General features: G+C 34.9%; 1 protein-coding gene across 16 annotated transcripts in view; it reads right to left on the bottom strand.

The window, feature by feature from the left end:
• Window positions 1–26,035, bottom strand: part of SLC4A10 (solute carrier family 4 member 10) — a 392,709-nt gene that overhangs the window by 25,081 nt on the left and 341,593 nt on the right. For all 16 annotated transcript variants that reach the window (XM_023217347.1, XM_023217351.1, XM_023217349.2 and 13 more), the window contains 6 exons: window positions 17,573–17,678; window positions 12,791–12,952; window positions 11,250–11,363; window positions 9,567–9,728; window positions 3,163–3,414; window positions 1,872–1,940 (listed from right to left, as the gene is read on the bottom strand). In XM_023217347.1, coding sequence (XP_023073115.1) covers window positions 1,872–1,940; window positions 3,163–3,414; window positions 9,567–9,728; window positions 11,250–11,363; window positions 12,791–12,952; window positions 17,573–17,678 — 865 coding nt within the window. The remainder of the gene's footprint in view (window positions 1–1,871; window positions 1,941–3,162; window positions 3,415–9,566; window positions 9,729–11,249; window positions 11,364–12,790; window positions 12,953–17,572; window positions 17,679–26,035) is intronic.

Here is a 26,035-nt window from a genome sequence, read left to right as displayed (position 1 = left end):
TCCCGAGTGGCTAGGACTATAGGCGTCTGCCACCACGTCCAGCTAATTTTTATGTTTCCAGTAGAGATGGGGTTTCACCAGGTTGGCCAGGATGGTCTTGATCTCTTGACCTCATGATCCGCCCACCTTGGCTTCCCAAAGTGCTGGGATTACAGGCGTGAGACACACCGCACCCAACCCATCTCCTCTTCTTATAAGGACCACAGTCATTAGATTTAGGGCTCACCCTAAATCCATGATTATCTTGTCTTCATATCTGTATCTAATTACATAGGCAAATAGTCTATTTCCAAATAAGGTCACATTTTGAGACGTCAGGTGGACATAAATTTTCAGGAAACACTCACTATTCAACCAATAACAGTATCATAAAAGAAATATGTGGGAAGAATTTGCCTACAGCTTCTGTTAAAATTTAGAATACACTTGTGGAGGTTTTAAAATGTGTCCACAAATTCTTTGATACTCTTCTCTTCAAGAGATAAGAGTCTCATTTTTCCCTTCACTTGGGTGCAAGCTGGACTTAGTGGATAGCCTCTAACAAATAGAAAACATGGAAATGACCATGTATGACTTTGAAGACTAACTCAAAAAGCACTTTTCATCCTTTCTCTCTCATTCTCTTCTCCTTCTTTCTCCTCTCTCTCTTTCTCGCTGTCTTTCTCTCTCTCTCTCTTTCATATTGTTCACTCTGAAGGAGTTACATTCCATGTTTTGAAGACACAGTAAGTATTCCATGGAGAGGCTACTGTAGCAAAAGACTGAGTCATCCTACCAACAGGTAGAAAGGAACTGATGCCCTCATGCCCACAGTTGTGGAATAGCCATTTTGGAAGCAGATCCTCCAGCACTATCAAACCTTCAGATGCTGTGGACCTTGTCCACACCCTGACAGTGACCACATGGGACATCTTGAACCAGAACCATCTGGCTGATCTGTTGCCAAATTAGTGCCTAAAATATTTATTTAACCAATACCTCCTTAAATAATGCACAAAGTTCCCCCTTATACTTGAAACTGCCTATATCTTTATTTTAGTCTAATTTTAAAAATAATCCTATAAATATAACAGTAAACAAACAAAACAAGGTGTAAAAACCCCAGGATATCACTATCTCAACAAATTGTTTTTATTTCTACACCTTCCTTTACAACCCATCTCAAACTCAGAGCTTTATAAACCTATGGTCAGTAGTTTCTTACTTTGTATTATGTCGTAAGCATTTTTGCCATGTTACTTTTGTAGTTCTTAAAAGTACATTGGAACTTTAACTGATAAAAAATTATCAATTTTCAGTGAATATACCATAGGTTACTTAATTATTTTACCGCTGTTAGAGAATTGGGTTGTTTCCAATATTTTAATAGTATGTGTTAAAATGAACATCTTTGTATATAAAGATTTTTCCTATTCTTACCAATAGATGTCCATACACATGATTAAAGTGTCAAATATTATAAATATTTGGATATGTATTGAAATATATAACTATGATTTTTCTAAAATTGCTGTAAAATCTAAGCCTCTTACAGTTTTAATATACTTATGATAAATAAAATTACCATACGTTTATGAACCTTAGATGCTGGAGAGAATCTTCTTTAACTTTTGTAACTCTTCAAACAAGTTTTGAAGAAAAACAAGTTTGAAGAAGTTTAATTGTGGTCTAAAAGCTGTTCCTCAGGTGGCATCATTTTCTTAGCTGTCACATGACTTATCAGTAGATCTTTTATATTTATTTATTTATTTATTTATTTATTTATTTATTTATTTATTGTTATACTTTAAGTTCTAGGGTACATGTGCATAACATGCAGGTTTGTAAGATCTGCATGTTACACATGCAGTGTAGTACTGTAAGTAATTTACCTGAATTCCCTTTAGAGATGAAGCACCCATATAAAGAAACACTCCATATAGCACTGGCATGGGAATAAACTGTAAAAGAACAATTGGAGAAAAGGCACAAATCATTTTCAAATATATTGTGGTTTTGCACTTATCAAAGAAAAAAACGGGGAAAAAAGGCATTTTTGAGTAGAAACAGTATAGTACAGATTCAGAAGACATGGATTCAAGTTCCAGCTCTAGCACTTTTTAGCTGTGTAACCTTAGGGAAGTTACTTAAGCTCTCTGTGCCTTAGTTTCCCAATATCTAAAAGGAGATGATAACAATAGGGTTGTTATAATTATTTAAGAAGTCAAAATCTATTTTTAAAAACCATGTAGTATATAATGAATAATAATACTATTATTATGCCACTTTAGAGACAATTTGAATTTTGTTTTACAAAGATAAGATATTTGGATTAAAGGTAAAGAATGAAGCTAGCATTTAGATGTGTTTCCTGCATCATGCCAGGTATTTGTAAATATATGGATTACTCAGATTTTCTCTTTTTATTGGAATAGTTCACCATCATCTTATGTCTACAAGATAATTACTTACATAATTACTTACACAATTCTTGCAAAGGTACTTGTGTTAATGATCAAATACTAGTAAACTAGTAATTAAATAATTTAATTAAAATGTCAAATTATACGCAAATAAAATGTGTTGTAATTTATAGCACAATTAACACACTTTGGAAATATCTGACAAAATTACATGACAAAATAATTACTCGTTAATCCTCTTTAAAATAGATTTCAAGTTTTCTGTGGAAAAGAAATCAGTATATGCAAAGATGATGTCCAGACAGTGGTTTTATAGAGCACTGAAAATGGACCAGGCTCATTCCTTCACCTCTATATTTTATTAATAGTAAGTAATATTAACTGTTAATATAGATATCCATTGACAAGAAAATAGAATCTTTATAAATGTCTATAATGAATTTGGGTCACAAGTCAGTCAGAAACAATGAGTGACTTTTTCCCATAGCTTGATCACCATTTCAAAATTGTTACAATAATTTACTCATCAAATTTTACTTTGCCAGACTAAATTTTTATGTATTTAACGGTTTTAAAATATAGGACATAATTTCCCTCCCTTAGGTTATGAAGAATTATATAAACATGGTTAAGAAATTCATCACTTTCATCACATGCCACACAATATTTGCAAATTTATGGCTCAGATTCAAATGAAAATATTAAATTATGATAAATATATTCTTCTTTTTCTCAAGTTCATAAAGACAGATTTCGTTACCTTCAGAATACTGGTCATAAAGACTGATGAACCCATAAGGATAAAAATCATAAGCCCTGTAACCCTTTGCTCCCGAATGCCGAGAAATTTGGGTTGTTCTCCTGGAGCTGAACATTCTGATTCCAGTTTTAGGCTATTGACATGAGTGATGGAGAGGACTGTGGCAGCCACAAACCATGGCAGGCCCATGATGGAGCATACACCGAGCATGACAGCCACCATTAATAGGTCCAGATGGTACCCACAACCTTTCTGTTTAAAAAAGAAAGAAAGAGAGAAAGAAACTGTGTCAACAACAGGGCTAAGGATGGCCTGATTGCGAATAGAAACCACTTCCTGATGATACTCAACAAGCCCTTCATATCAGATCTCCTGGAGTAAACTCTTAAACAAACACTCAGTTTCCAGTTGCCCTCTTTTGTCTCATTGGATGACTTTTATTAGAAAAAATAATATCATGGAGCCTAAACTCCCCTGTATAGTCATTTTTTCCTTAATATAGTGCTATCTTGTTCTAATTTGTTTAAGTTTCAACACTAGACAAATTAAGCCCCTCCTTAGAAATCACAGTTTTTTGTTTCCTATTTCCTCTGTTATGCTACTCCACTGTCAATGACTTCCAGGTGTTGCAAACTAAGTGCTTTCTAGGCCCAGATAGGAAATGTAAAGGAGGAAAAACAGGTGCAGTGGGGTGTGTGGAAACTGCCCTCTTGCACAGACAGGGTGTTCTCGGAAGAGGGAAATCAAAGATCAGGAAGAGCACTCCCTCCATACCCTGTAGGAACCAAAAGTGTAGAGCCTCAGAAGCAGCCAAAGGGTTGGCCTATTTTATGTTGCACCTTTCCTTTTTAATTTTTAGTGACTGCTTCATGAGAGGTAGTATAATAAAGTGGTTAAGAATATAAGTTCTGGAGTCAGACTGCCTGGAATGAAATGCTAGTTCAACCAATAAATCACTTAAGCTCTTGTGCCTCTTTTTCCCTATCTGAAAAATGATGATGATGATGATAGCAGAAGGCACCTCACTGGCCTGTTGTGATAACTAAATTAGTTAATGTTGTAAATAATTTAGAATATATCTGTTGAATAGAAAGTGACCAGAAAATGTTAGGTACTATTATATTCTAATGGTTAAGCAATAAATGTTTCTTTTGTACTCATTAGGTTTCAAGGCTCCTTAATAAAACTATTAATATGTTTCTTAAGAGCAGATAACTTATATAACTTCTCAGTATTTCCTCTTGTTTTTAGCACAATCATTGGCACACAATAAGCAATCAATAAAAGTTGCAAATTGACTTTTTTGAAAATAAAATATGCATCAAACATTTCAGAATCAAATTTAGTGAGTGTAATTTTAAAATAAATACAGCAGTTAAATTTGTTATTATGATCATGAGCAGAAATTACCAATTCTTCTAGGAGAATAATAGTCTTTTTTTAGCGGTAGTTTTATATAACTTCAAGCAGTTTGCAGTTAATATGAAAGCTCTTATAGCCTGGAGTGTGAAACACACTGTTGCATATTTGTCATGGTAGTCTTTTCTCTGTGATTTTGTTTTCTTAGTAAGAAGATTCTTAAACTCAGTTGTACTTTCTTTCCTTTCTGCTCATCCTTTCCAAATTATAAAAGTGCAAGAGATGATAGTGAAGAGAAAACGAGAGTTATGTACCTAAGGACCTGTTCCTCCTATGTTGGCACCAAAGCAGTGGTACCCTTCATTGGCTCAGCTTACTGGGGCAATGCTACAATTCACCAAAATGTCTAACTCAATTTCCTGAATGAATATGACTCTGGAAACTTTTCTTTGCAAGTAACTCAAGCAAGAATTTGATTAGTAAGAGCTGAAGAGTAGGAAGAGAAACTGCCTGGTGTCAGCATAACCAAAAAAGCATAGGAAAAAGCTTTGCCAGAACCGTAATATCATACCTTGGCCTTTTGTAAAACATTTTGGAAGGTGTAATGTAATTCCCTAGAATAGAACTCAGATTTTGGTCCATTTAAAGGACAATGTCTTAAGCAGCTTGAGAAGTGTTTTGTCCTAGCAACTCTGGAGGGAGAAGATGTAGAACAGTGAAGGACCTCATACTTAAGCCTCTGCCTCTAAGGGAGTACAATGTGAATGCTGCTCCCTTGGAGCTGTTTTGCAAAATTGTGGTACTGCTAAGAAAAAATGAAAGATGTAAGAGGAGCCCGTGGCTGTGACAGGAACATCAGAGGAGAGCAGAAGACAGGGGGCCTTGAGAGTCAGGCTTGTACTTTTTAGCACACCCGGACTTTCTTAGAGTCCACATTCATACAGCTCAATAATATGAGGGAGACCTTCGTCATGATAGTGATTTCCAACAGCTCTTATTGAATGCTTAAAAAATATGATACAAATGTAAACAGTGGGATTCTGAATTGCAGGAAGTGGGCAAAATAATTCTTTCAGAGGAAATAATTTCTTTTCTAAATTCATAAAGCTAGCTTTGTAATGTATAAATATATAACAAAAGCAAAAATATAATTTCCCCTAATTATGCTGTACAACAATGGGAGCATCTTGATTCAATGTAAACCAAAGGAAATAAATAAAGCAGTTCTTGCTCTTCCCCTAACTAACCAGTATCCTTCTTGCCTTTCACTTAAAATGTCTTTAAAAACTTGGACTTTGTAACAAAATTATTAGCTGATAGGCATGCCAGCCAAAGAGAAGTACCCCTTTGTCAGAGAGAGAACTCTACACCTTCTAACATATTTCTGTAGATTTTTTTCTCAAATAAAGACAGAGCTAGAGCTTTTATTCTCACATTCATCCATGAATCACAGGAAATGGACATATGGGAGGAAAAGGGAGCATAGCAACAGGTGATGCTACACCAGACCCCACTAAAACCAACATGCAGCAAGACAAGAGGCCAGCCAAGAGGACCATCTGATACCCAGATGCCACTGCTGAAAAAATTCATTTCAAAGCTTGGCAGCAATTTCCTGCATCTGTCAAGTTAACCACATAAAAGACTATAGATTGACATGAAGAACCAGGCTGACAAAGAGGGCAAAAAAGAACATATCAAATGCCATAATCATCAAGAGAATATGGTGCCAAATGAATGTTGCAAATGCATTCATTTACTCAAGTGATCCGGGATTGTATTGCTGTTTATTAAAAATGATGTCAAAAGAAGCCTGAACTGTCTACAGAAACATGTAGAAAAGCCCACAGTTGTATCTTAACAGAAACTTTCTTTTTTATAAGATTATATCTCTCTTTTCACATTTAGAGAATGTGCTTTAAAAAACCCAAGTAGATATTTTTAATGCTTTTCAAAGGGATTCAGTTAACTTACGCCTAATCCACTTCTCCAAGGGAGAAACAAACAAACAAACAAACAAATGCTAGAGAGAGTATGGATTTATATGTACATTTATGTATAATATACATGATACTTCACATTCTCAAATTTTTATATTTGCCTCTTCTTTCACTCTGGAGCCATCCGAAAGATAACAGAATGCAATGAGTTCGAGTTTTACTAATTTTGAGCTCCCGCATTCTTCGGGAGTAGTAAGTCACCGATACAGTGCAACACAGCTTTATTGTGTACATAGTGACACTCATGAAAACAGTTTTTTTTTTTTTTTTTTTTTTTTTGAGACGGAGTCTCACCCTGTTGCCCAGGCTGGAGTGCAATGGTGCAATCTCAGCTCACTGCAACCTCTGTCTCCTGGATTCAAATGATTCTCCTGCCTCAGCCTCCCGAGTAGCTGGGATTACAGGTGCCCACCACCACACCCAGCTAATGTTTGTATTTTTAGTAGGTATGGGGTTTCACCATGTTGGCCAGGCTGGTCTCTAACTCCTGACCTCGTGATCCACCTGCCTCGACCTCCCAAAGTGCTGAGATTACGGCGTGAACCACTGTGCCTGGCCAATAAAAACATTTTTATCAGCATGAGAAATATCATCTAAAAGAAAACCAGCTACTAGTTCTGGCAATAGAGGTGAAGAAAAAGTAAAAAGATCTAAAATATGTTGGGGAGAGATAAAGAATGAAAAGAGGAATTCTGAGTTGATTTGGGTGTATGTAGACTTAGATACATGATGTGGAGTCTACCAAGTGTTTGATACACAAACTACAAAACATGATTCATTAAACAATTTCGGGGAATGCTCCAACCAAGGCAAAAATGGGTTTCTTAAGTGAGAAAAGAAAATTAGTAAAAGCTGAAAATGCTTTCACAAGTGGTTAGCTTGTGGTCTGGTGATATACTCAAGAAACACATCTTTTAGTGAAAATGTGGTTCAAGTCAAAGCCAGGAGACTGCAAACATTTCAGTGAAGCTGGGAGAAGTACTATGGAACAAACCGTTACTCTGAGTAAATAACATTCTGAGAAGGTGATTTTGTTGTTGTTAACGGGAAATCCAGTAGCATCAGACCACACTCTACAGAAGCTTAAGGAGATAAGAGTTATAGGCCCAACAGGGATTCAATGTAGACGAAATACATCTTCACTGGAAGAAATTTGCTTTTAAAGTATTCATATCTAAGCAGGAGGATGGAGAGTTCCGATTCGCAGTGGCCAAGAACGGGCTGACTCTTCTGCTTGTGGCCATATAGCAGAGTTTATGATTAAGCCAGATTTGCTGTATCATTTACCAAATCCACAGTAGTAAGGGGCAAAAATATGAAACTTTTGACTATATAATCATTTATTTGCACAATAAAACAGATTTAGTAATGTAGCCTTAGGTTTATTTCAGTGACAAAAATAGTTCTAGTTCTGCATTTAATTCTATAAATGCAAGTACTTGAAAGGATCAAAATGCTTTATTACATTTTTGTTATTCCACAGTATATGTGAAGGGGGAAATTAGTGTATTGTCGGTGTGGAGCTTTGGAAAGGCTGTGAATGTCAAGGGCTCATGAAGAACATGGAGTAAGAGCAAGTGTCATGTGATTTATAAGGTTGAGGGCCCAGGAAAGGGCAAAGATTCAGAATGGCCAGGAAGGTAATAACAATCTCAGCACACATTTCACTTTCATACTTTGTTTTAATATGATTCCACTTACAACAAGAAAAAAATGCTGCCTGAATCCATTTAACTGATGGCCCTTACAAAGGATAACTTTTTCAGTGGACTCACTAGAATTTCTGCCTAATTATGAAGGCTAAAAAAGTCTTTTTTGAAAGGTAAATAATAATTATATGGCTTACTTTCTTCCTAAAACAGTTTTTTAGTTGATTTTTTAAAATGTGTCATTTAATAAAATACATAAAGTTGTGAGAATTCTGAAGTTATGTTCTACAAAGAGAATGAAGAATCTCCTTTGCTTTCAGATAGACACACGTTCTCTCCACCATATACTCAAAATTCCTTCTTCATAAGATTTATTGCAAATAAGTGTGCTTTCTTACATTTATGTTATTATTGTTATTAAAAGCAATGGCAAAAACCGCAATTACTTTTGCACTAACGTAATATATTGCATCAGAGTTTAATCAGAGATTTTTTTCATCTTTCTAACATTCTTATAAAAGAAATCCTATAAAGCATGATTTCTGTTGCTCTGACAATGATTTTTTTCTCCTAGAGTTTAAAGGGTATATGAAAATAGCTGGCAATTTCCCCATGATACCAAAACAAAAACAAGATTGTGCATGTTCTGTTTTTACAAGGTTTGATGCAGATTATTTTTAACCATTTAATGATTTCATTGACTTTAGTTAACATATTTCTGAAAGTAAGTGATAGTGCTTACATTACAAATCTCAGGCAAATTGCATACCAGTGAACAATTTTGATTATTCACAACTGCAAAATGGCAAGGTCAGAATGTAACCAAGACACATCTATATTTACTTATTCTTTTTATAAAAGAGACAGTGAAATCTGCAATAAAACTCAAAGATGTCACTTCCAAACTGTGACGTTTATGTCTGGATTTTGTTGTTATAGGCAGAAGGAAAAATAATTAAACAAAATGAGAAATAGTTGAAGTTGTAATTTATTCTGATAATGAATTAAATGTAATATATACACTTAGGGTTAAATAGAGGAATAGAGGAATCTCAGATGTAAGACAAGTTGGTATGGTTGTACTTCACCAGAACAGATTGTTATTTCACTAAAATATGCTAAATATGATAAAGTTAGAACTTTGACAATGTTTTTTTATTTTATGCCTTGGAGGTGAGTTCTCAGACTTGAGCTCAGCCAAGTGCTACAAATAAGTAAATTCTCAAATCATTGTAAGACCAAGTATCTTGTAAGACAATAAAAATTATACATCTGAAAACGTTATTTTATATATTTCACTGTACAAATGAATAAGAATACAGGAGAAGTCAAATGAACATCAGTTGATATCAGTGAAGTCATAATGATTTACATTAAAATGGATGTTAAAATATACCTTTAGCTTATGCTCTTTTCTGTTGATGATGACAGCTGTAATCTGTTGGTCCATAAAAATTAGGATAGTACAAAGCAGAGCTGGAATTATAGCAGCTATTACTGTCCACCATGGGTTTGGACCTAAAGGTGTAACAAACCAGCCACGATCATCTCTGGTGGGCTGTATAAAATAAAGGATGTGCATAGTTACGAACTGGATTAATGAATACTTGATCAAATTAAGTCTTACAGATGCTACCAGGAAAGCCCTAATTATAAACAGAGGAGCTGAGTGGGCTACAATAAATAATAATAATACTCATAAAGCACTTAAAACCATTCTAAGTATTTTAAATATTTTAACTCATTTTTTTTTTCTTCACAACACTCTAAAGATGACACAGAAAAGAAAATTGAGGCATAGAGAGATCCAGTAACTTGCCCAAGATCTCAAAGCTAGTACGTGGTAGAGATGGGATTTAAACTCTGACAGACTCGTTGAAAAATCTGTGTTCTTAATCAATACCTGTATTAAATAAAATAATATCAATATTTACCATTAACTATTGGAAAATGTATTGAAATTTACAAATAGCACATTGACACATAGAACACTGTGCTAGAACTGAGATACAAAGATAAATCAGAGGCTTCTTTCAGTTTAGAATCAGAGACAGACATCTAAACAGAATACATCATTATGGTATTGTAACTGTTATTTTTGATGTGCAGAGGCTATTGAGTGAAAATGGAAAAAAAGATACTTGGTCACAGCAGAGGCTCAGGGAAGGGTTCCAAACATGACTGCTGACTGAGATGATTCTCAAAATTTCATCCTGACAAGAGTCCTAAGAGTCCTATATAGAAGTCCCCAGCCCTCGACAGAGCGAGATACCATCTCAAAAAAAAAAAAAAAAAAAAAAAAAAAGTCCCTAGTCCTGTTTGACAGAGAAAACAAAGGGGCGCTCCTAATCTGAAAAGCTGAAATCTGAAATGATCCAAAATCTGAAACTTTTGAGCACTCACTCACATGATGCCACAAGTGGAAAATTCACACCTCACTTCATGTGATAGGTCACATATATTATTAAGAATAGTGTATAAAATTACTTTCAGGTTATATGTATAAGGTATATAGGAAACATAAATAAATTTTGTGTTTAGACTTGGGTCCCACCCCCAACATACCTCATTATGTGTTTGCAAATATTTCAAAATTTGAAAATAAAAAGAAAGAACTCTGAAACACTTCTGATCCCAAGCACTTTGGATAAGGAATGTTCAAACTGTACCTCATTAGTAACGCGGTCAGAATTCTATTCCCAATCTATTTTTATCTGTTTTTCAAGCCTTGTTCACTGTACAATTCTGCCAAGATAATCCTTTTCTCTTAGTTTCAAATGTTTCCTTATCTTTTAAGAATGTTATATATAGGTATTTCAACTGTCAGAATTGACAGGAAATTTCTTAAAGCAATTTTTATGTTTATAATTATTTATATTTTGTAATTCTTATTTTTTTTAAACATTAGACCTCAATTTTAGCCATGCTGTGTGCATTTCATTTACTGCTCTTCTAATCTAAATTCTTTATATTTTCATGAAAATCCTAAGTACTAGGGTTATAGGTATCATCTAAATGAAGATTAGACCGAGAGAGATGGGGAGAGGGAGAGAGATAGTAAGTGCTATGATAAATTCACCTTGAAAACACTTGGTACTTGTAGTTTTGGAGATGGGATCCCAATGGCATAGTCAATTAAAACCATACACAGAATTGTAAGAAAGACAGCAAAGTCACTCACTATGGATCGAACCTAAAAATAATGAAAACACTTGTCACTTAAAGTAGCTATAAATATCAAGGAATACTCAGGAACATAATCTAGAGTCACACTTTATAAACACTTTATGACATAATATCATAATATTATATTTTATGCAGACTATAAGATTACCATTAGCTCTGTCAGAACCTGAATATATATTTATGTATCACTGTCGTTAAGATTGGTACACACTCAACCTTTCCAGAATGAGGCATTATGGAATAGCTACATCGTGGTTGAGTTGTTTTCAATGTTTATTTAAAATCTAACTTTATGATGAACCCATGCATGTGAATATTCAGAACACAGAATAAGGTAGCATGGGCAGAATTTGGCAGATTTTAGGGATCTCTTTCACACAGGTAACATTTTAATATGATAAACTTGAAGCATCATAAAATAAAATTATCTGTTTTTATCAAAGAAACATAATGTTTTAGTTTATCTAGAATATAAGCATGACAGTTGGGAATGTACACAACAGAGTGGGCAAATTTAAAATTTATTCTATGTGAGCCAATTTTTAAAGCCATTTCTCATTTATAAAGCCAATTCTGAGCAAATATTCACATACTATTATTATCCAGATCTAGTCTATTTTAAGATGCCTTTATGACATACACACAAGCATACATAAAATGCTTAAGATTATTGTTTCAGCTTATAAAAATGTTTTTGTATTAATCAGACTAAGTTTTTTGGGGAAATAAATGAATCTTCCACTTTAGAGAAGAAAGTGGTGACAAAAAAGAAGCCCCTTTTGAAAGGAACAGTTCTTGAAATATTTTCCCAGAGTGGAATTTTGATCATAATCTATAGCTCATCCCTAAGAAGCTTGTTTCCTTGTTTCTTTTCCTTTTTTTTAAATTTTTTTTTTGGCGGAATCAGACATTATAGGTGTTACTTTGTAGTGTTAAATATTGAACTAAGCTGTTTCTCTGTTTACTTTCCTTTCCAAATATGCAGATGCAAACGTAGTGGGTTAGGGGGAGGGATTGACGGTTTAAACACTGAAAAAGAGAATATTGTTCCAATGAGTCTTGCGGGGGCTTCCCCAATTAGAGAATGTAACATAGGCTCCTCTGAGGTATCTGTCAGGCTGGAATAGTTCCCACTGTTCACTGGGCAAAAAAGTGACAATCAGTAATGCAGTGTGTGCTGTGAATTTCCAAAAACGTCAGTAGGAAAGTAGGAGTTGATCCGCGGGGTTTGCAGTTAGGAGAAAAGCCTGCATATGCACCCCCAGCACCTGCATCACAAAATTCTTTCTCTTCAGCCCCTCATCTCACCCCACAACTAACCTGGCAGCTCACTCACACAAAAGCCTTTCAGTGGCTCCCTTTATTACATCAATTACTCTTTCTTTTGTCCTATGTTATTTTACATTTAGATCAAGAAAATTATAGTCTAAGTACCTTGGTTGGAAAATATCTGCTAGTCTTGAACTGCTTCAGGGTGGCTGACAGAGTTACTGTGGAAAAGAACAGGATCACCGACCAAAATAGAACATCTGGAACATATGGGTGATCATGGCCACAGGCCCGTCCAACATACTCTCCATGCAATGATTTGCATTCCTGCCAGAGGAAGTAAAACAAATGGAGCTACTAAGAAAAAACCGGACACATTTCTTGCAGAAAACTAACACCTTCTGATCAATTGTAGTTCAGATGCTGAAGCTTTTCCTTTATGGCTCTCGCAATGATTTAACAGGCATTACATTATGACTTTCAAGTTCCACTTGGATGGGTGGTGAGAAATATCAAAGGTTTATAAAAAATTTGAACATGAACCACTTTTTAAATTTAAATGTATAAAATTAATTGATTTACCAATTAATTAATGGGCATTAAATCTAATACCTACTAAGTTCCTAACACCAGATGTATTGAAAATATGATATACGTAATAGTGATTGGTTACTAAGGTCAGACACTATGCCCAGCTATTTAAATACATCATTTAAATTACTTTTCACACCAATCCCATAAAATAGGTTCATGTTATTATTTATATTCCATGTCTGAGGAAACTGAGGCATAGAGGGGTTAAATAATTTGTTGTGGCCTCACCACTGGTGGGCAGCTGCAGAGCTGTGATACAAACATGACTTCTGCAGTGAGATTAATATTGCTTATTGACGAAGAACAATATTTTGTAGAATTATCTAGTCCAAAAGCTGCCAAGAAAGATGAGAAAGGCAACAAGAAAACTATGACATACAATGACTGAAATGAAATTGTAAGTCAAAGATGGGACTATCAAACTTGGATTAAAGAACAGATGAGATAAAATTACTACATGAGCAAGGCAAAGCTCATATTTACTATGACTTCTCCATGGGTTACTTTTTCTTCTACAACTGTAGTTCTGTAAGAGCCTGAAGAATTATTTCTAATTACTGCCTTAGCCATGAGGTGGCAGCAAAGTCAAAAAAATTTTTTTTCTCCAGGAGAAACAGCATTTCAAACAAATATTTTGAAAGAAAAAACATTATTTTAAACTTACTTTGGTTTATCTTTTTAAAAATTAGATTACTAAAGTATTTTTACATTTCGAAACAGGAAATAATGGTTTAAACGATCCAGTGATCTCATTAGTCCTTGAGATATTCTTGCCCTGAACATAAATTGAATTGCAGAGAGATCTTGGAGAAAAATATGAACTCATAGATTGACCACAAACACAGAGTCTGCCTAACTTCAGGCCTGAAATCCTTGTAGAGCAAAAAGTAAATACACTCCAAAGATTGTAGAATAAATCACAAATAGCTACACTGTCATCTGAAAACAAACAACTAGTAAAATCTACTTGGAGTTGCTAGTTACCCTAAACCTGAGAGTCTTGAGAAATATAGTTAATATACCTTATCATTGTCTTAAAGAATCTGTCCCCTTTTCTAATTTAACTGCAAACATCTTCCTTGATAGGCAAAGTTAAATTCCAATTATTCATGTTAAGCTAATGCAGAGCACAGCAGCTTGGCTAATTGAAAAACCACAGAAAAATCCCCCAGGCCTTAATTAAAGTTTTAATTTTCCTTCTTTCAAAATGCTGTAAAAATAGATAAGGTGGCAAAAATGAATCCTTGTGTTTTCCTTCCTCTTCTGCACCTGTCCAGAAATGCTAGCAGAGCAATTATTAAGCAATATAATGGGTAGCAAAATGGTTACATAGAAAAAGGAGCTAAAAGTTCCATGATAAACACGTTATCTATAAATTTGTGAGCATCTTTTGTCATTTCTACAGGTATAAAAGTCATTTGGTGGGATCTTGTTCTCAATTCTTAAGACCATAGATGACATTTAAAGGATCCCTTAGCTGTCTTACACTCTATAATTTGCCAATGGCCTGCCTAGTTACATTAATTTAAAGCATATTTGAAAATGTTATTTATTTTCTCTTTGGGAGTAAACAAAATGCTAACTTTAAAAAAGAAAAATTGTGACCTGCTAAATTCAACATTTATTTTCAGTTTTATACTAATTGTATCCCCAACACACACACGGAGGCACACACACATGCACACATACATACATGCACACATACACACAGAGTAAGTCCTGAAATTTAGAAATGAAAACCAAATCCAAATCCTGCTCTCTTCTTTTGAGTCTAACATATGGTTTCAGTTACAATGGGTACTCAAAAAATGCTTGTTGACAAACTGATTTCTACTAATTACTCTTCAAACACATTCTAAGTTTCAGCAATTCTATAAGTTGGCAAAAATTAAGTTAGATAAAATAAGAAGTTAAAGTTGGCATTAGTGTCCTGCCCCTTATATATGTACAAGCTAAATATGTAATTCAGGAAACAAAACACCAAATGCTGGTTAACCGCTTATGAATATTTTAAATCGTGCCTAAGGATTTCTTATAAAGGCTGATTTTTGAGATCATATATATATATATATATATATACACACACTTAAGTACTCTAGCTTGCCATAAATATGTGCATTAAATAGTAAGATGAAACTGTTTCAAAACAGACATTAAGTACTTTTATCAAATATTTAACACTTACTATGCATAGAGCAGTTTGGGAGAATCAAAGAAAGCTAAAGTTCTTTGCCCTTGCTGAGTTGGCAAGGTATAAATTATAATTCATGAGATATGTAACAACTCAATGAAACATTACAGGACCTGCCAAATAAATAATATGTACATTAAATGTTATATCACTATTTTAACAAAGTTATAAAAGCCACTAGATCAGTACTTTATTAATAAAATATTTTTGATGACAGTATGAATATATTGAGGAAAAAGTCAGCATAAAAATTAGACAAAAATTTTAATGTTCTTTTTTTTACTTAAACATTACAAGATTGTTTTCCTTATATAGTATTCCCTCTGGTGATAAAGACTGTTTCTGGTCAAGATCAGCAATTATCCATTGCAAAAACTGCTTTTAACTAATGAAAAATAATATGAAAATTTCTGCCTGAATGTTAGCACCTAATACAAAACTTTTTAAAATGACAAAAAAAGAGAAAAAAACCAACAACCCCACAATGCTGTGTTTGCTTCAATTGTAAAATATTTTTCACTATTCTACTTGACCTTAAAACTTAGGGTATCTAACTCATAGCTAGCCTGATAACTGTGCTGTATGTCTGCTTCTTAGAACTCTAAAAATTCAGAAGTTTCTAATACATAGAATGCATATTATTATTTAGTATTAAATTATTCACATAATACAAAATACATATAGAATAAACTATCATGTTATATAACTTAGAGATGGGATCGTTTGGGTTTTCATATTGAAGAAGATATCAAGAGGCTCTGTAAACATAATATAGTCTACCAAAGAAAATGTAGACAGAAGACCCACTACTGATTTCATTAATCATGACCCCATATCTAAATTCTGAATAACTACAGTGTTTTTTTTCTTGATCAACTCTTATTGTTCAGTTAAAATGGCTCTTTGAGTGGAAGCAGCCTGGCGATGTTATTTTTCTAGGAAAAAATAGGTGGAACTGAAATAAATGTTAACAATAACAAAACAACAAGAGTAACTGAAGGCTTATTCTACAGAACACAACCAGGGTAAGAATAGAAGTAGTAAAATATAGGCCAAGAGAGAATTTTAAATAAAGAGTAAGTAATTTGATTTCAATTTTGAAAGAGCATGTTCAATAGAGAAAATCAAGAAAATAGTCAATAGATCATATGCTCTTTACAAGAATCATGTTTAGAGTTTTATAATATCTGTACAACAAAAAAGATTTATATGTTCCCTAACTGGACCATTTACTAAAATAGTATGCATTTGATCAAATGAACTAGAACTCATATAGTTTTTTGCTGATAGTCATAATAAAAGTTGAGCCTATATGGGTAGGTAAAGTGGCAGAAGGTTTGAACCTGTAATGTTTATAACTGGGAAGAGTAGAAAAGAAAGTAGGGCTACTCAGATTTTAATACTTATTACAAGCAGAACACATTTTCATATTACAAGATGTTATTGAACCAGAAGTATAGAATGCAAATATTGATAGGTAAAGAGGCACAGACATTATAATAGATTCAGAAAAATAGAGAAATGCAGGTATGAAAAAAAAAAGAAATTATAAAGCAGAGAAATGCCAAAGGAAATAAGACAATGGCACAGGATTTAACTGTTACAGGTGAAAAACATGTTGCCATGCCCTTTCTTGAGTGGGAGATAAGAATAAAATGGAAAAAAGAAATATCTTGTTGAGGGAGGTGCCAGAATTTTGTGAAGAAAAGTGGTATTTGTTCCTCCCAAAGACTTTAGTATTGACACTAGAATATTAGAAACATCCCCTTCCCCCCAGCAGATCCGGAACAGCTGGAGCAGCATTACAGAGTAAAGTAAGAGCATTCTGAGTTCTTTACACAGAAGGCAGACTTAGTTCTGCCATATGGTTTCATTTAGGTCAACACCACTCATATTTAATATGCTGTCAGTCCATCTCAGTCACATAATTCTGTATAAATGAGCTTTTTGAGCAATTCTGGTCTTCTATTAGAACAACCTTAATAATGAAAGATAACCCCAGTTTACTGATGAGCATCTGAAATGATGAAATTAAAATTCAAACACAACTATTAGTTTTATAATATTATGCATTCAAAAAAATTTTACTGTAATGGCAATAATTGAGTCACAATGTCAACAAAAGCTCCTAGGTATGACTTAATTTTCAATGTTTTACTTACTGACACAGTTAGATTCTCCCATATTATGTCAGAGGCAGAAATATTGGATTCCCTCCATTCCTTCAATGTATCATTGCTGGGATTATGCGGTTCCACACAGTTACACCTGAAAAGGCAAAATAGTGTCTTTTGTGAAATAAGTAGCTTTTTGTGACTGTACCAAAGAATAACGTATAATGGCTCCATTTTCTCCAGTCACAGCATTCCTCTATTTGACAGACAAGTAGTTAGGTTATCCTAAACTACTCCACAATAGACTATTTTCAAAAATCAAGAAGGATGGACTGTTAGGATACTAGACTACTCTACAGTGTTTCCTGGAATGAGAGCTCCTTATGACACCCATTTGGCCCTAAATTATAAGTCAAATAGAAAAATGATTAATATCCAAATCTACTGTTACTATGTAGTTAATACTGTAAAATCATATCAATTGAAATTAAAGGGGGTATTTAATTCATATTCTGACGATCATTTATAACTGGCATATAATTCAAAATTAAGGTTGGCTGAAGGGAGAACTCTAGGTACCTGAGGATATATCAGTGAGAAGAAGATATAGACAAAGATATCCACAAATTAATAGCCTTAGAAGTGAACTTTAATTTACAGTTTGTTTTCCAAAAATTCATTTGTAAACTTGCTATTTGCCCTTCAGAAAGCATTTTTGTATAGAAGAATTTAATAAATGGTGGTTGGTCTCCCAGATTAACCCACATACATCACATAACTTGTAAGTTCATTGGACCGCTCTTTTAGTGATATTAATTGTACTATAGAACCAAATTGCCATTTCTAAGGTTATTACTATAGAAAAATATCATATAGTTTCTACTTGGTCTGCCTAAGCAACAGTCTTCTGCCTTCCACATCAGGAACTTAGTCTGTTTCACTTTACCACCACTTATTCATTCTTTAAATAGTTATTGTCTATTACTACAAAAACAAAAAACAAACAAACAAAAAAAACAAACCTGAGTTGGGCAGTACAGACAGATATGGTTCTTGCTCTCACTAGGGAAATTGGAGGATTCCCCAGGGAGGCTCACTTGTAGACCCCAGAGAAACCTTAAAAACTGAGCTCATGTCCATGACGGAACAGTAGGTCAGCCATACCCAGTTACACCCCCTACCTTGCTAACCACCAGTAGGCTTTCATTCCTAAGGGTTAAACAGAAACAAGCTCTTCTGAAAGACTTGCTCCATGGCTGATTTCAACCAACCATGTTACGCTGCCCCTTACTTTTTGTGGTTTCGACACAGCAACTGGTTAGCATTCCTTCCTTATAAGAGACCACTGAACATGGAGTGGTTCTGGCCAGTTTACGGAGACTGCATGCTGAGTCCTTTCATGTCCTCTGCTTCACCTTTTGACATATAGAGCTTAATTTTAGTACATTTAAATGTTGTTTCCACCATGAAGTGAACATGGGATATATGTAACAGACATGTTAGCTTACTACATGTGTGCCCCTTCATGAATATTCATAGCTCCTCCTATAGTCAGTTGAATATGTATGCTAAACCAATCCATTCAGTATGAATTCCTGTTTCATTTTTCTTCCTTCGAAGCACCTGCTTTTCAGTTTTAACCAGAGGCTCCATTCCCCACTTGCAGGTTGTGATACCCCCTTTTAGAAATAAAGCTCTCCTCAGTAATTTTGCTACTTTTTCAGTAGACATTATAAAGAGAAAAAAAGATTTAAACGTGGAATAATTTTGAACCTCTGGTGAAATGTTGAAAAGGAGAATTCATTTGATTGTGAAGTTAGGAACACTGTTGTTTTCTTTCCTTCACTATGTATTTTTCGAGTTATTTTCTTAGTGGTTGCTCTAAGGCTTATCACATATATCCAGCTATTCTGTTCTAGATTGTTCTGTTGTTTTTTACAATGTCCTCGGACATAAATTGCTCTGGGGGTCTGCTCCAATTAAATTCCAGCCTTTTTGCTGCAGTAGCCTTTTGTTTTTTGTTTTTAAAATATAGACAGGGTCTTGTTATGTTACCCAGCCTAATCTCAAACTCCTGCGCTCAAGTAATCCTCCCACCTCAGCCTCCCAAAGTGCTGGGATTACAGGTGTAAGCCATGGTGCTCTGCCTGCTGTGGTCAGTGCTTGAGGTTTGTTCTGACCCAGGACGGTTCTTCTTAGCTATCTCTTTTCCTGATTCTCTCTCATACACTAGCTGATCTGGTTTAGCTTTTCTTTCATGAAGCTACCAACCTCCTCTTAATTGCTTTCCACCAGAACTTACACTATTTGTGAGAATACCTTTATCTTGAACTTCCCTTTACTCTGCTTCAAATAAAGTTAGTTCCTTTGCAAAGAGCTTCAGTGCTCCCACTGGGGAAAGTCTTGGATGCATGGCTTCAGAACTAGGGATAGGGACAGCATTGTGTTCCTCTGTAAGTGACTCCCCTGCTTTAGGAGCAGGGAGCTGAGCATGGGCAATAATCAGAGCCTCGTTAATAATTGAGAACCCATACTATTCTCAGTGTCCCAGGCCTGAGGTTGAACCACCACCCTACGGGTAGGAGCTGGGTGAGAGAAGGGAGCCCCAACTCTTGGATTCATCTAGCCAGAATTTAGCTTCTGGAGGGGAAGGGTGAAGGGACACAAGAAATGCTGTCAGCCTTCTCCTTTTGGGAACATACGGTTGGCCTCAACTGGAAGCTGAGGAAGCCCTGTGTTCTTGGCCAATCTTGCCCAGAGTTAAGCTTCTGTCATGCTGAGCTGGGAGGAGAGGAAGGGAAGTGGGTCGTGACTCAAGTGCTTCGGACTCATTGTTCTTACCAAGATTTAGTACACTCTTTGGAATAAATGTTTCTTCATTTGCTGTATACCCTTAAGAAAATTTCCAGAGACTTTTCATGATTGCCTTTTAAAATACTTTAACCAGTACAGTTGTTTCACTGGGGAGAGGGTCTGCCAAGCTTCTTATACCGCCATTCTGGAGGTATATACTCTTAACATTATTTGTAAAGTGCTACAGAAGTCATGACACTGGAGCCATGGAGAGGGAAGCACTGTACATTACTTGGTTCTACAGTAAATAATGCTTACATAGTTACAATTACATAAAGATTTCTACATTTTAAAATTTTTTAGAATTAATCTTTAGGCAAATTACTTAACACTTACCCATGGTTACAAAATAACAGATGTTAATAGCCACTACAATAGAGCCGGGGGTGGGGATGTAGAAGGAGGAAGAGAATGTTGGGAGGAAAGGTGAGAATTATTCATCTCCTCTTACAAAATAGAATGTAAAGAGAGTTACCTATGGCTGATAGAATCAGAAATGGAAATCTACATATGTTATTTGTGGCTATTTACTTATAGCTACAGAGGTTACAGGAATGATGGAACTTAAGATGTGATATTATCATATTGAAAAGGGAGGTAGAGTGAAGAGGAAGTCTGGAGATCAGTGTAGAAAATTAGCTAAATCCGGTCAGGTGCAGTGGCTCGCACCTGTAATCCCAGCACTTTGGGAGGCAGAGGCAGGCGGATCACAAGGTCAAGAGATAGAGACCATCCTGGCCAACATGGTGAAACCCTGTCTCTACTAAAAATACAAAAATTAATGGAATGTGGTGGCAAGCGCCTGTACTCCCAGCTACTCAGGAGGCTGAGGCAGGAGAAGCACTTGAACCTGGGAGGCAGAGGTTGCAGTGAGCAGAGATTGCGCCACTGCACACTCTGCCTGGCGACAGAGCGAGACCAGTCTCAAAATAAAATAAAATAAAAATTAGCTAAATCCATATTTATAAGAGCAAAAAGTAAATTTGTCACACTTAACATTGGTAAAACAAGAAATAAAAATACAAGCATATCATTTAGAAATTTAGAGGGATCACTAAAAATAATTTTTAAAAAAATCTTTGTTAAAAATGTTGCCTTTGAGTGAACTGGTGCTTTTAATTATAATCTTCCTGTACTATTTGTGGTTTTTTTTTCCCCCCAGGATGTGTATGGACTATTTTGATAACAATAAAATGTACTTGAAAAAAATAATTAGTTCTTCTTGTGTCAGCCCTAAGTTTGTTTTCTCATTTCAGAGTGTATAAATTATCTCAAAATCTTTCTTATATTTGCTTTGTCTCTTTCTTTCCTCTTCTAAAAGTTCGAAAGGTTTGCAATCATGGGAAAACCAGTTGAATATTTCTCTTGTATGTATCATGCCCTCCTCAATGAGAATTATATGCCCAAGATATTTGGATTATTTTCAACAGCAGAAGGCAGCCTAGCATGTTATAGATTATAGATTATTATTATCGATAATAGTATAAATTATATAATAATTATTACTATATTTATTATATAATAAATACTATTATCGATAATAATCTATAATTGTAATCTATAATAATAATCTATAAATATCAACTCTTATACACAAACTCTGATGTGACTTTGCATGTAATGAATCTTCACCATTTGTATATAAACTGTGAACTCAATTGCTGCATTGGAACAGTCTGACAGAACTGATCCCAGGCAATAGGCCTTGGTCCATAGTCCTCAGACTTCCAAATAAAGTTAACTTTTTAAAATGTAATTAATTAATTTTGGAGACAGGGTCTCTCTCTGTCTCCCAGTCTGGAGTGCAGTGGCATGATCTCGGTTCACTTCAACCTCCCCCCCCCAGGTTCAAGCGATTCTCGTGCCTCAGCTTCCCGAATAGCTAGGACTGCAGATGATCGCCACCATGCCTGGGTAATTTTTGTATTTTTAGTAGAGGATGGGGTTTTGTCATGTTGCCAGCTGGTCTCCAACTCCTGGCCTCAAGCAATCTGCCTGCTTCAGCCTCCCAAAGTGCTGGGATTACAGGCATGAGCCAATGTACCTGGCCTGAAACTTTAAAAGCTTGATTTTTTTTTTCTTTAGTCAACAGGGCTTCAACATATGAATTTGGGTGGGGTATGGAGAAAAATTCAGTCTATAACAATAACTCCCTGTTCTTTACTTCTCCTCCTTAAGACAGAGTAACCTTCAAGTAAGCCTTCACTTGAGGCTGTGCTTTCAGGGGAACCTAGATTGCAGTAAGTTTTATTCCACGTGTTTGGTAACACTGAAAGCTTAAGCATCTAGGCATTATGCACAATGCTTAATTAACTCAATAAAAAGTTAATAATTGCCATGCAATATACCATGCTAAGTGTAGTGCTGGATAAGACAGATATAATCTTGGGTCTTTCTTTAAATGCAGGAGAAAAATATTAAGTAGCCAATTACACAATTATTTGAATACATCTGTAAAATGTACTATAAAGAAGCCTGGGCTACTAAAAAGATAAACAAATGGGCATCCACACCTTGAGTCTGGGTGTTCAAGGAAAACTGAGATCTAAAAGAGGAACAGAATTTGGTAAGGCATAGTGTGGGCATGGCAGTGAGGGCGGGGAACTAGAGAGAGCAAACAGTGTTAATGTGGTTGAAACAGAAGGGGTGGAGGAAGAGACCGGGTATGGATCTGAGACAGGTAGGGCCCAGACTGTGCAGACTGAGTGCTGGGGGCCCTGGTAAGTATACTGCATATTAAAATAATCACACTAAATAGCCTTTGGTTTGTGATTAACATTGATTATGCTGTTGTCATTTAAGGTCCAGATCATTAACTGAATTGATACTTTAAATCATATTGAGTATTTTTTTTCTTTTTTTTAACACAATGGTATGAGACTATAAATCAATAACAGGAAGAATTTTGGAACATGCAGAAATATATGGAAATTAAGCAACATACTCCTCAACAACCAGTGGGACAATGAAGAAGTTAAAAGATAAATTTAACAATGTATTGAGACAAATGAAAATGGAAACACAACTTGCCAAAAACAAATACTTTTGTGGATTGCAGCAATAAGAGTTCTAAGAGGAAAGCTCATGGCAATAAACACATCAAAAAGGGAGAAAGATCTCAAACAGCCTATAACATTGTACCTTCAGACACACAAAATAAGGAGAAACTAAGCACAGAGTTACTAAAAGGAGGAAAATAATAATCAGAGCAGAAATAAGTGAAATACAAAGTAGAAAAACAATAGAACTGTTCAACATTCTATTATTGAAATAGAACATTCTATTCTATTCTATCTAACAATAGAACAGCTCAGCTAAAGGTTGGTGTTTTGAAATAATAACAAAATCAACAACTCTTGAGCTAGACCAAGAATAAAGGAGAGAAGAGTCAAATAAACAAAATCAGGAATGAAAGAGGAGACATTAAAACACACTACAGAAATGCAAAGGATTATAAATCCAACATATTGAATAACCTAGACAAAATGGATAAATTCCTAGACACATATAACCTACTAAGGTTGAATCAGGAAGAAACAGAAGATCTGAACAGACCAATAAGTAAGGAGATTGAATCAATTACCAAAAGCCTCTCCCCAGAAAGAAAAGCCCATGACCAGATGGCTTCAGTGCTGAAATCATGAACCATTTAATGAAGAACTAACACCAGTTCCTCTGAAACTCTTTCAAAAAATTGAAGAGAAGTACATCCAAACTCATTTTATGAGGAAAGCATTACAATGACACAAAAGCCAGACAAGAACACTACAAGAAAATATTATAGGTCAATATCCCTGGTGAACATAAATGCAAAAACGTTCAAAATATACTAGCAAATTAAATGCAACCACACAGTAAAAGAATAATTCATTATGATCAAGTGAGATTTATCCCAGGGATGTAAGGATGATTCAGCATTTACAAATCTATAAATGTGATACACTACATTAACAGAATAAAGAACAAAAGCCATATGATCATCTCTACAGACACAGAAAAAGCATTTGACAAAATTCAACATTCTTTCATGATAGAAACTCTCAAAAATTAAATATAGAAGGAAAGTACCCCAACACAATAAAGACCACATGTGATAAACCCACAGCTAATATCTTACTCAATGGTGAAAAGTTGAAAGGTTTTCCTCCAAGATCAGGAATAAAACAAGAATGCCTACGCTTGCCACTTTTAGTCAACATTGTACTGGAAGTTCTAGTCATAGCCATTAGGCAAAAGAAAGAAATAAAGGGCATCCAAATTGGAAAGAAAGAAATAAAATTATCCCTATTTGCACATAACAATCAGTAGCACTTTAATACCCTAACAACAAACTATCTGAAAAAGAAAATCAAGAAAACAATCCTATTTGCAATAGTTACCAAAATAAATTTAAAATACTTAGGAATAAATTTAATCCAAAGGAGGTGAAAGACCTGTACACTGAAAACTATAAAACATTGATCAAATAATTATAGAGGTCACAAATAAAAAGAAAAATATCCTCTGTTTATGGATTGGAAGAACTGATATTTAAAATGTCCATACTAACCAAAGCTATCAACAGATTCAATATAATCCCTGTCAAAATGCCAATGACATTTTTTACAAAAATAGAAAAAAGCAATCCTAAACTTTGTATAACCACAAAAAACTCTAAATAGCCAAATAAATCTCGAGTGAAAAGAACAAACCTGGAGGTATCACAATATCGAACTTCAAAATATACCACAAAGCTGTAGAAAACAAGGCAGCATGGTACTGGCATAAAAATAGACACAGAGACCAGTGAACAGAATAGATAACCCAGAAATAAATCTATGTATTTAAGGTCAAATGATTTTCAACAAAGATGTTGACAGCATACAGTGGGGAAAGGACAGTCTCTTCAATAAATGATGTTGGGACAACTGGAAGGAAGGAAGGATGGAAGGAAAGAAAGAAAAGAAAGAAAGAAAGGAAAGAAAGGAAAGAAAGAAAGAAAGAAAGAAAGAAAGAAAGAAAGAAAGAAAGAAAGAAAGAAAGAAAGAAACGAAGAAAGAAAGAAAAAAGAAAGAAAGAAAAACAGGCAGGAAAGAAAGAAAGCAAAAGAGAGATAAGTCGTATATATACATTATGGAATACTTTTCAGGCTTAAAAAGGAACAAAATTCTGTCATTTTGACAATTTGGATGAATTTCAAGGACATTATGTTAAGTGGAATAAGCCAGGCACAGAAAGACCAATACTTGTGATCTCACGAATATGGGGAATCTAAAAAGATTGAACTCATGGAAATAGAAAGTAGAATGGTGGTTATCAGGGGCTCAAGGAGTAGGGGGGAGAAAAGATCAGACCTAAACACATCTAGAGCAACTGTAGCTCCAACTCTCAAGAAATGGCATTAAAGAAAAGTACTTCAACACTGAGAGGTCTTTTGCAGAGTCAGTGGACCAAACTCCTTACAGTAGTAAAGAATTGTGGTAGAAAGATCCTATACTTTGCATTTTTCCAAAGAGAAGTAGGAGGCAGATCAGGTGAATCCTGAACTTCTAGAACCACCACAGATGCCTAATCCATGTCATCATCCATGTAAAAGTTGCATTTTCCTCCATGATCCCAATAGTGAGTGCCAGTTTGGGACTCAGAGGCAAGTCCTAATGGAAATAACCTTTCATACTT

The sequence above is a fragment of the Piliocolobus tephrosceles genome, chromosome 11, assembly GCF_002776525.5.
Source record: "Piliocolobus tephrosceles isolate RC106 chromosome 11, ASM277652v3, whole genome shotgun sequence".
Taxonomy (NCBI): domain Eukaryota; kingdom Metazoa; phylum Chordata; class Mammalia; order Primates; family Cercopithecidae; genus Piliocolobus; species Piliocolobus tephrosceles.
The sequence above is the reverse complement of the archived record's forward strand: the minus strand, read 5'-3'. Positions and strand labels throughout refer to the sequence as shown.